The sequence below is a fragment of the Rhinoderma darwinii genome, chromosome 1 (assembly GCF_050947455.1).
Source record: "Rhinoderma darwinii isolate aRhiDar2 chromosome 1, aRhiDar2.hap1, whole genome shotgun sequence".
In the NCBI taxonomy this organism is placed as follows: domain Eukaryota; kingdom Metazoa; phylum Chordata; class Amphibia; order Anura; family Rhinodermatidae; genus Rhinoderma; species Rhinoderma darwinii.
The window spans coordinates 362,567,249-362,579,440 of NC_134687.1; the positions used below are offsets into that span (position 1 = coordinate 362,567,249).

At 43.4% G+C, this 12,192-nt stretch overlaps 1 protein-coding gene across 1 annotated transcript in view; it reads right to left on the bottom strand.

Moving 5' to 3' along the window:
- KDM4C (lysine demethylase 4C) overlaps positions 1 to 10,420 on the bottom strand; it is a 563,556-nt gene extending 553,136 nt beyond the window's left edge. The window contains exons 1-2 of the mRNA XM_075827279.1: positions 10,180 to 10,420; positions 1,629 to 1,789 (exon numbers count right to left, since the gene is read on the bottom strand). Of these exons, the coding sequence (XP_075683394.1) occupies positions 1,629 to 1,769 (141 nt within the window). The 5' untranslated portion in view covers positions 1,770 to 1,789; positions 10,180 to 10,420. The remainder of the gene's footprint in view (positions 1 to 1,628; positions 1,790 to 10,179) is intronic.
- Positions 10,421 to 12,192: the final 1,772 nt, after the last annotated feature.

Sequence of the window (12,192 nt, forward strand, 5' to 3'; positions counted from 1 at the left end):
CATAAAATGCCAATGGCTTGCCACGCTCAGGATTTTTTTTTTTTTTAAATACTGACCAGATGGTACCGTTGCCCACAGATTCTACATAAAATGTACCCAGAAGTATCAGATGTCTGTTGGCGGTGTAGCAACGAGACTGGCACGATGTTGCACATTTGGTGGTCCTGCCCATTGTTGCAGACTTTTTGGAAAGTGGTGTTCGACATCTATGCATTGATGGAGTGTGCCATCATACCCACTCCTCAGATGGCTCTGTTATCCTTGATTCCGGATCCTCTGTCAGGCATAAAAAAGGGCCTACTCAGACATTTCCTGACAGCAGCACGGACAGTAATTCCTAGACACTGGAAGACTTCTGCGGTGCCTACGATTGGTGAAAGGGTTGTGGAAATGGACCTACTGTGTAGAATGGAGTCTCTTCTTGCAGAAGACAGAGGCAGCTATGACGCGGTGCTTTATCTATGGAACGCATGGTCATCCTTCAAATCTGGTCCTCATTTCGCAGACTGGTTGAGCTAGAGTATTCCATATGGTGGTCTATATAGCTAGGTCCTGATTGGGCTTCATCAGAAATGGAGGCGGTACAATATTCCTCTTGTGGTAATGTCTCCGCTCCCAGCACTCATTAAGATTCCTCATTTTCTTTCCCTTGCTCTTCTTTTGTCCGTCTTCTCTTCCCTTTCTTTTTGTCTTCTTTTGGTTTGTCTTAATCTTTCCTCTTCTTACCGGTTCGGGGGGGGGGGGTTGGTCACTTTTCAGAATATGTGTCAAGTCAGGGAATATGTGCCTTGCAAATATAGAAAGGCATTCTCTACCTCATGTGCCCGACTGTATATTTTACTAAATGCAGGTGACAACTGCCCCGGAGTAACAAGGATATTGATGTACATAAGCGTTTGCTTCTATCTATATGATAGGATTTGTTTTGATATGTTCTGTTCTGATCGATTACGAAAGTATTCACGCACTTTATTCTTGTTCTCGTGTGTTTGTAAACTTTACAATAAAAATCTAAATTATGAAAAAAAAAAAAAGTCTATGAACACATTTGCAGACTTTTTTTCCATTATTGCAATTTATGTATTTTATTAAATAAAACATATTTACATTTGATCTTTATTTAAAAAATTGCAACGTTTGTCTTCTGCAGCTTGTATATCTTACAATACAATACAAGCTGCTGGCTGCCAATCATTGCTCAGTCCGTCATACCAGTTTATTGTCGGTTTATCTTCAGTCTCCCTCTCTGCTCTCCTGAACGCTATTCTAATTTGATTTAGGTTTATTTTCTTTGGTTGCACAGATGTCATCTTAGATTAACTTTCAGGAGAGCACACACACAAGTATATTATATTATCTCCATAACAAACTGTGGAGCAAAAAGCAATTCACTACAATATTTCACAAAAATTTGCATATAGCATGAAATGCATTTAACTAAAGGGTTATTTCCAACTCAGACATTTAGGGCATATCCTATGGATATACACAGGTCCCACCTCTGACACTTGCAGCTATATTGAGAACGGACAGCCACTGCATCCCAGCTAAGAATGAATGGAGTGGTGGCCGTGCGGCGCTCTCCATTTCTATGGAACTTATTGGAAACATCTGAGCCATTTTCTCACCTTTGCCAAGCCAGATCGATGTGCACCTTTAGACTCCATATACACCAAATACTTGTTGAAGTCGCGGAATTCTTCCATTGTTGGCCTGAAGGTCATAATTTTGCATGCAGGGTTCCGGTCATCAGAGTCTTTTGCATTCATTTTTAATAAAATGGGTTACACTGGGAAAAAAAAAAAATGTTTTTACCCAATTGGACAGTCAGTTTGCATGCCGAGCTTATATTACATGTACTGCACAAACTTTTCTGGCTCGAGAGCCACATTGCCATAATCCAGCACTCTCAAGGGCTGCAATAAAACAAAGGGGTATTCCCATTTTAGGCATTTATGGCATAATTACATTATATGCAATAAATGTCTGATAGTTGAAAGTCCCAGAAGTGGAATCCCTACCTTTCAAGAGAATGAGAGTCTCCTTCTCCCCTGCTTTGCACCCCAGGGAGAAGTAGAAAAGGTGGCCACACATTCTTTTTACACTGTGCCCCCTGTAGTTTCAATAACACAGTGCCCCCAGTTAGTACTTACCTGTTTCTGCTCCCATGCTGCCCACTGCTTGGGAACTCAGGCGCTACGGAAACAGTAGTTCCAGAAACAGAATAGCAAAACGTGCTCGGCTGTTTCTGGAAAACATGGCCACCACATAGAGCCCAGCTACAGAAGGAAGATCGGAGGTCAGGGGACCCCGTTGTACATATACTTATACGTCCCAGGGGTGGGTCCAGCAACAATCAAACATAAATGATTGAGATCTCTCGCATATATATATATATATACACACAATTTTAAGATTTAGTTAGCGTTAGTTACATTATCGCAAGAAAGTTATTTAGTGCTGAGAAGGCATACGCCATGCTGTGGTCAGACTCTGAAACCGCATCAGAAATAGCGTCAGAAATGGAACCTGTTTTAGGCAGTGACAATGATAGCGACACTTCAGGTTCCTCTTCAGGGGACGTTATCCCTGACAAAGTTGAAACTGCAGAATACGAAAACGCAGGGCCTAGTAGTGCTGTAGCACAGGACAGCATAGTCCCTCCAGTTCAGGCTTTCATGTGGGCACATGCGCCATCCTTTAGGCCTAGAATCCACGCATTTTTGCTGCCACTCCTGGCATAACTGTGGACAATGCAAATTTTGTCCAAATGGATTACTTCCATTTATTTATTATCGAAGACCTCCTAAATACGATTTAACCCGATTGAGCATCTGTGGGACCACCTCGATCGTCTTGTTCGCTTTATTGATCCTCCACCACGCACCCTCCAGCAAATGTGGGATGCACTGCATGGCTCCAGATACCCGAGACAACCTACCAGCACCTTATTGAGTTACTCCTATCTAGCTGCTTTCCGTGCTGCACACGGCGGTTACTCTGGATATTAGCTGGTGGTCATAATAATGTGACTCAACGGTATGTATGTATGTATGTATGTATGTATGTATGTATGTATATTAGCACTTCTATTTAGCCTGTAGACATAGAATCAGCTCAGCGAGAACGATACAGCTTCTGTCAGATATTAACCATATTAAATATCCATCGATATTACCTAGATCCTGTGTGTCAGACAAGCAGGACCCACTCTCAGTCAGGCCGTCAGTTCAGCTGAACTGACAATCGGCTGAGAGAGAACGATACAGCTTCTAAGTATACAGGATACATAAAAGCTGTACTGTAAAAAAAATATATATATATTTTTTTTTTTATAAAAATTGTTTATTAGAAAAGTGATTCAACACACAGAATAAAAAAAATATATATATTTCTAATCAAAAGGTGTACGTAGCCTTGTAGAACTTCTGTATTATTGCAGTAGATCTCTGCCTCACTAAGACACATCTGCTCTGTCACAGGAGCATAAAAATGAAAAAAAACTTAAGGTGCCGGATGGAACCCATTCAATTCAATGGGTTCTGTTGGGTTTCTGTTGTTTTAACAGACAAACTAGTGCAGCACGCTGCTCTACAGTGGCATTTTTCACCGTACCTGCAACAAAGGCTACGAACGGAGCTTCTGAGGCAGATGTGAACAGCACCTTACTAATAAGTTGTAAGAAACTTTTCCCTGGGCAACTTGGCCATAGTAACAAGGTGACAACATGTCCGATAGTCCCATAGAGTATTGATATTAAGCAAGAACCATGACGTCATAGGGGGCACAGGGTATAATTTGTCAGAATATAATAACTTTATTTTCTATTCTGAGAACACTTCCATGTACAGGTATAAATCACCCAAGTCCTGTAAACACGGCCACGTGAATGCAGCACACGTCTTGCCTAGTGACAGTGGGCGGTTGGAAAGGGGTTAAGAGACACCTGTCTTTTGACGGCGGGCAGGGCAGGACCTGAGTCTACAGCCAAAAGACGTCGCAGTAGAAAAGGATTATGATCGCTCCAGTGAGCACTTATGCTTTAACCCCTTCCCGCCGCAGCCATTTTTCAGATTTTCGTTTTTCCTCCCTACCTTCCAAAAGCCATAACTTTTTATTTTTCCGTCGCTATAGTCCTAAGAGGGCTTGATTTTTGCGGGACGAGTTGTAGTTTTTCGTAGCACCATCTATTGTGCCAATAATGTACTAGGAAACGGGGAAAAAATTATTTGTGGGGTAGAAAATTAGAAAAACAGCGATTCTTCCATTGTTTTTTGCGCTTCGTTTTTACGGAATTCACTGTGCAATTAAAACAACATGTTAACTTTATTCTGTGGGTCAATACGATTACGGCGATACCAAATATATATAGTTTTTTCTATATTTTACAAGTAAAAACTTAAGTGTAAAAAATTAAATTTATTTTGTGTCGCCAAATTCCGAGAGCCATACTAACTTTTTTATTTTTCCATCGATAAAAGAGGCTCTGTCTTCAGATTATCAAATCCCTATCTCCTATTGCATGTGATCGGCGCTGCAATGTAGATAACAGTAAAGTTTTTTTTTTGTTTTTTTTAAAACGATCATTTTTGGCCAAGTTATGAGCAATTTTATATTTATGCAAATGAGCCTTTCTAATGGACAACTGGGCGTGTTTACTTCTTTCACTGCACAATCACACTGTGCTGCGGATCATGCTGGGCTGGAACAATGAGAAGTGTAGGACACCGATTGGTCACTGATTGGTCAGCGTCATGCACTCCTCTGTACAACACCCAGTTGGTAAAAAGTAAAAACACGCCCAGTTGTCCATTGAGAAACTCATTAGCATAAATCTAAAATCATAACTTGCTCAAAAATGATCGTTTTTCAAAATAAAAACCACCGTTATCTACATTACAGCGCCAATCAGATTATGTAGGAGATAGGGCACTTATAATCTGGTGACAGAGCCTCTTTAAGTGATATGAGGACTTATTTTTTACGGGATAAGCTGTAGTTTTTAATGATACAATTTTGGGGTACATGGGACGTTTTGATCACTTTTTATTTCATTTTTTGTAGGCGATGAGGTGACCAAAAAACAGAGATTCTGGCGTTTACATATTTATTTTTAAGACGTACACCGTGCGCGTTAAATAATGATATATCGTAATAGTTCAGACTTTTACGGATGCGACGATGCAAATTGTTTATTTATTTTACTATGCTCTAGGAGGAAAATGGGAAAAGGGGGGTTTTTTGAACTTTTAAAGGCAGGGCTTAATAGGAGAACAAAGATGGCGGACCTGGGGGCCCTCATTAGGCCCCCAGGCAGCTATAGCAACTGCATTGCGCGATGAGCTGTTAGACAGAGGGGGCGACCACCTCTAATGATTTAAATGCTGCGGTCGCTATTGACCGCAGCATTTAATGAGTTAAACGAGCGGGATCGAACTCGAGCGCTATCCCGCTCGTTACTCTGAAGTGTCGGCTGTAACAGACGACACCCGCATCGTATGGAGCGGGTTCACTCCGTGAGCCCATTCCATACTTCCCCTACCCGACTTTGGCGTATGGATACGTCAAATGTCGGGAAGGGGTTAAGCAGGAGCTGTTAGTAACAGATCCTGTACTTAGAGCAGCCTCCTGAATACAGCCAGGATCGGACAAAACTCAGATTCCGGATGTTTAATCCTTTAGAAACCGCAGGCCGTGACCACAGCATGGACAGGGACTCCCTTTGATCACGTCACCAGTTTTTCTGGTGACCTGATTGGAGACTAGGGGGAACTCTCTGCATTCAACCCTAGGGACCTAGAAAGGACTTCAGGGCTGTCTGTTCTGTAAGTCTGCTGCTAGGGAACACTTTGTGTCGCCCTAAAAGCAGCCTGTGTCATAGTGATACAGTATAATGTATTCGCATACAGGAGTATGTTAACCCCTTTATGACCAGCCTATTTTAGACGTTAATGACGAAGCCATTTTTTACGTTTTTCCATCGTCGCATTCCAAGAGCTATAACCTTTTTATTTTTGCGTCGACATAGCTGTATAAGGTCTTGTTTTTTGCGGGACAAGTTGTATTTTTTAATAGCACCATTTTGAGGTACATATTAATTATTGATTAACTTTTTTTTGGGGGGGGGGGGGGGGAATAGAAAAAAAAAAAAAAAAGAAATTTCGCCACTCTTTTTTGTGTCCTAAATCTATGCCGTTTACCGTGTGCTATAAATAACACAATAACTTTACTCAGCGGGTTGTTACGATTACAACGATACCAAATTTGTATATATTTTGTATATTTTACTACTTTTACACAGTAAAAACGCTTTTTTTTCAAAATTATTTGTTTTTGTGTCTCCATATTTGAAGAGCCGTAACGTTTTTATTTTTTCGCCGATGCAGTTGTATGAGGGCTTTTTTTTTGCGGGAAGACTTGTAGTTTTTATTGGTACCATTTTGGAGTAGATGCGACTTTTTGATCACTTTTTAATCACATTTTTTTAAAGTCAGGATTCACAGAAAACCGCAATTTTTCCAACTTTTTTTATTGAATTTTTTACGGTGTTCACCGTGCGGGTTAAGTAATGTAACAGCTTTATAGTCGGGGTCGTTACTGACGCGGCGATATCAAATATGTGTAACTTTTTAACTTTATTTTGTTTTTTTAATACTAAAGCAGTTTTAAAGGGGAAAAAGTGGGTTTTTCATTTTTTTTTCAAATTTTTTTTTATTAACTTTATTAAAACATTTTTTTTTACTAGTCCCACTAGGGGACTATAATATGCGATTCTGCGATCGCTATTATAATACACTGCAATACTTCTGTATTGCAGTGTATTATGCCTGTCCATTTAAAACGGACAGGCATCTGCTAGGTCATGCCTGCGGCATGAACTAGCAGGCATTCGCTCCAGGCAGACCTGGGGGCCTTTATTAGGCCCCCGGCTGCCATCGGAGACACTGACACTCGGCGATCTTATCACCGGGTGTCAGTGGGATGAGAGGGAGCTCCCTCCCTCTCTCCAAAACCACTCAGATGCGGTGCTCGCTATTGAGCACCGCATCTGAGGGGTTAAACGGGTGAGATCGATACGAATATCGATCTCACACGGCAGAGCAGGGACGCTCCCAGCCCTCAGCTGCCTCTAGCAGCTGAGAGCAGGGAGATTTGACAGCTCCCTGCTCTGTTTACTTATTCCGATGCCTCGACGTAAAAAGTCTATGGCATCGGAATAAGGCCCGTTAGTGACCGACGTAAAAAGACTATGGGCCGGTCACTAACGGGTTAAAGGGGTTGTCCAGTCATAAGAAATTGATGGCCTATCCTCAGGATAGGCCATCAATATCTGATCAGTGGGGGTCAGACTACCGCCAACACCAGTGACTAAGAGAAGGCTGTAGTACTGTGAACCATCGCTACAAGTGTGTCGGCGAATCACAGTACGGGTAGGTAAGGAACAAAGGGGAAGTAGCGCTCGTAGAAGCGCTGAGGCCCTTTCAAAACAGCTGATCGGCAAGGGGTGTATATTGGAAACGTGATTGGTTGATTATTTACTTAGACTCATGTTGTATTCAGGTGGCTATAAAGGGTCAAATGTCACTGTTACATAATGCCGCTGTGAGTAAATTATTGTTTAGCTATACATGTTCAAATGTCAATGTTCTATAATGCCACCAGTGCTGAATTATTGTAGATCTTTGCTATATAATTTGTTTCTAACAAGTTGAGCGTTATCTGGGTGTAGAGCCAGCATTGTTCTGGACTAAGTCTTGTGCTTTTGATTCTCTCAAGGTCTGGGGATGGCCACTTCAGGTTATGGAGGGGGGAAATCTAATAAACAATATGTACGCTGATTTAAAGTGCGCATGCACTGGCTATTGCCACATTGTATAATGTGCCAAAGGTACAAATTGGGGACTCTCAATGCTAATTAGAATCTCTTGTACCTGCAACTCTGAGGGACGCCTCTATGAAGAGTGGAATTTCCTGCTCGAGTTCCCTGATCAGCACCGAGGGGGCTTCTCGGTGGATGACCTGTCAGATGATGCTTGACTTAGTGGTGAAGTAAATAACCTTTATACATCTTTACAAAAGTAGGACATTATTTTACCAAATAAAAGTAATGCTTAATATTGAATTTAATAAACGCACACATATATATATATATATATATATATATATATATATATAAACAAAAAGGTAAAGAAGCAGCACGGTTCTTCCAAATCTGTAAAGTCAGGGTGCAATATTCTCGTTGGGGCAAGTGAATGTCTGTCTGTCCTCTATAGGTATCCAAACACCTGAACCATTTGACCCCAAATTTGGCACATAGGTACATCGGGCGTTCAGGAAGGTTTTCTTAAATATCCCAACCTTGCTGTTCTCTGTTATCAGCCATTATCATGATCCAATACTATAAAAGCAAATACAGACATTCGTTTTTATAGTAAAGATGTTTTTATCTGGCAGTAGCCGGTAGTGCACTTTACAAGATAATCCTAGATGGGAAGGTACAGGGGAGAAGTTAACCATAGCAACCTATCAGATTACTGATGGCCAAGAGCTGCATTACTAGCTGCAGAGACTACTCTTGCCCAACTGCAAGCTGATCAAATGCATCATACTGCTGCTCGAGCTGCTGAAACTCCTCAGCAAACTCTGGTTTTATCATCAACAGATCAGACAGATTGCTCTCAGAAGAGCAGACTCTTGCCCGAACCCAGGCCAGAAAGCAAGCGGATAGAGCGCATCATGTTCAGCGTGCTAATGAGTGGGCTTTCACACACAGCCCACCCTGTAGATAGCTCCACACACAGCCCACCTTGTATATAGCGCCACACAACCCCCTCCCCCTTGTACATAGCGCCACACAACCCCCTCCCCCTTGTACATAGCGCCACACAACCCCCTCCCCCTTGTACATAGCGCCACACAACCCCCTCCCCCTTGTACATAGCACCACACAACCCCCTCCCCCTTGTACATATCGCCACAATGCCGCCAGAGCGGAGAGCGGTAGAGGTAGCCGGTCGCCCTACTGCTGCCACTCTCCGCTCTGCTTTGATGTCACTCACCGTCAGAAGAAGGCAGAAGCCTTGCAGCGGCGTTCTTACTGGTGTCGATGCCGGCCCGGGAGTGGAACAGTCCAGTCACCTGACCTGTGAGGTTAGATGACAGGTCAGGTGACTGGACTGGTCCACTCCCGGGCAGGCATCGATCCCAGTCAGAACACCGCCGCAGGACTCCTGCCTTCTACTGATCGCTGCTGCAGACGTCTGGCATGCAGGGCGCCTGTCAGCAGCGATCAGCTATTTTGATACAGCTGCAGCGCCCAGTGGGACATTTTGCAGACCGCCCGGGACGGCGGTGAGAAAGCGGGACTGTCCCACCGGATCCAGGACGGTTGGGAGGTATGCAGTCATCTATTCATACCCCAAACTGCGCAGGAAAAAAAAATACAATTTGTCCCACATAAAGCAAGACCTAACATAGCCAACGACAATGAAAAATAATAAGAAACTTATGGCTGCTGAAAGGCAGAGAGCCATAAACTAAAAAAATTTGCTGGTCATTAAGGGGTTAAAGAAAATCATTAAACGAGCAGCAATGAAATCCTTCAGTGGTTCTCCAGTCATCTCAACCTGTAACAAGGATGCCATAGATTACCAAGTCTTCTGAACGCTCCACACATCACATGAAATACGTCTTTCTAATACCAATCATAACAATAGAGACAGACTGACCAATCAGAACCTGTGTAGGTAATGACAGGTGTAAAGCACAGCTGTCTGGCCATATATGATCAGCGGTTCTTTTGCGGTTTACTTAGTATGGTTATTATGCTGTACTTTTCTACTATGCCTACACTGCTGCATATAAAGCGGTCATCAAACATTATTTATTTACATAAGCATGCATTTCACAAAACTGAGGCAAAACTTCCTGCCCACAACAAACATGGCTGAACCAGAGCTGCGGAGACTCCACCTGTCTAATCTCCCCCATGTTATTATGTGTAGATAGTAAATAAAAACATAACCAGCTGAAGCCACGGCGAACCTGCCACTACACGGCCTCCTTGCCTCATACAGAAGAGATGTGTAAGTGCTGTTCCTATAGAGTATACGCCTGGGCTTACCTTACAGCGTACAAATAGTCACATGCAGCCGTCACTGAGAAACAATACGTACATACCTGCTCTGCCTATCAAAATACGTGGCCTCTCGACTCTAGCCCACAAAACCCGCATTAGACACCGCAACAAGTCGGTTGCGTCGCTGCTATGTGCTTCAACTGCTGTCTCGTCTGAGGTTGATGACGTCGTGTGCGTGACGTCAAGATGTGCCGGATTACAGGGGGTTAACTATGCTGAGGTGGGCGGCGCTGCAAGCGCCGTGCGGGTGCCTGAGGCGCGTTCACAACACTCAGCTGATAGACTAGAACGGGCTAGAGGTGGCGGGAGGGCGTACGTGGTAGTTAAACAATAGCCGCTCTACTACACCGACAGTCGATGGTTTCTTCAGAAGCAATTATTCCCAGTGGATAATATACACGCATATTTATGGTAGCTGTGACTGAAAAGAAGAACATTCTGGAACATTACACGTGTAACACAATGGCCGTACTCTCACATGACAGAACGCGTGAATTATTGCTCCTGGGAGTAATGTCGTGGGGACCGCATTCTGCAGAGGTCCAGTCACACTATAGTCTAGTGGCAGTTGGAAACTATAGCTGCATCCTGGGCAATATTTAGCTAGTTCTATTATGATACATAGTCTCTGTTGTCCCAGCCAAAGCCTCATGGGGCCAACCATAGTGCCCCCTGCAGTGCCACCAGAGTCTTCTAGTACTAAGTGACAAGCAGATATCAGAAGAAGGTGGTAAAAGCTATACCGGCTGATTTCCCAGCTACAGAGCAATCATACTAGTGGCTAGGGGGTTTGCAAGGTACTGTTTGTGTATAGGAGGTGCACAGGGTTGGTCTAAGGGCTGTGCTAATGCCCCCTGCTGACATTGATCAGCAGCCTGAGCCCGCTGCCAGTAAATTGGAAGCGGCCGCACCGTGCCCGACTCCTTGCCTAGGACATTCTTTAGAGGCTGGCAAACACTCTCCCCCTCTTCCGTGGCATGCTCTTGCTCGGCTAAGCATTGAAAAGCGCGATGCAGCGGTACCAGCAGATCATCCGTTTTCTGGACTCCAGCAGCGAGGGACAGTTTTAGACGAAGTGTAGCCCTGGGCAAAATTAAAAGTGGTGCCCCAAATCCGTAAATATTGTATCGACAAGTATTCGTTTTGGTTTTTACAAACATAGGACATATTACGGTATGCAGATGGAACATGTGTTTATGTGGTATTCCCATCTCTGACATTTATGGCATATCCACAGAACAGTCCACTGGGCACTGTCTGCGGGAGATCTATGGGAGTTCTAGAAACAGAGTGGCAGAACGCGCTCGCTTGTTTCCGGAAAATGCAGCCACCTCGTTAGATAGTAGCCGCAGCTCAAAGGCAGAAGGTAGGACGGGGGTTTTAGGGGGCCCCGTTCTAGAGAAAGGTGAGGGGTTCCCTAGGTGGACCCGCGTCTATTGGACATTTATGGCATGTCCTGTGGATATGCCATAAATGTCTGAGATGGGAATACTGTAGACAATTACCAGTGTGATGCTCTGCAGGGACTACAATACATTTTCAGAATAATTACCCTTAGCAATGGCAACCTTCTTATACGATTACACTAGAGGTTTGCCCCACTAAAGTAAGCGCTTTCCCTCTCTCTATTTGGGACCGTCTTTCTTTATAAGAATTTTCATTTGTATTATTAGGGGTTATGTTTTAATATCGATCACACCACTTTTCCTTACTTTTCTTTGTGGTTTATTATTTCGCGGTTTTTTTTCAGGGCACTACGTTCTGTCTTATTATGAATATAAATTCTAGGACATGTATCAAACACTGATTGCCGTGTAAAAAAGAGAGGACGTCCAAATCTAGTTGCACTATTGTTTGCGACTAAGGTCATATGACTGCCACTCAGCTCCTCTCATTTCTACACGGTGATTAGTGTTTAACCCCTTAATGACCGAGCCTGTTTGTACCTTAATGACCAAGCCAGATTTGTCAAATCTGGTATGTCTGACTCCATCAGAGAATAAGGCCGGGTTTACACGAGCGTGTGCCTTTTGCGCACGCAAAAAACGCTGTGT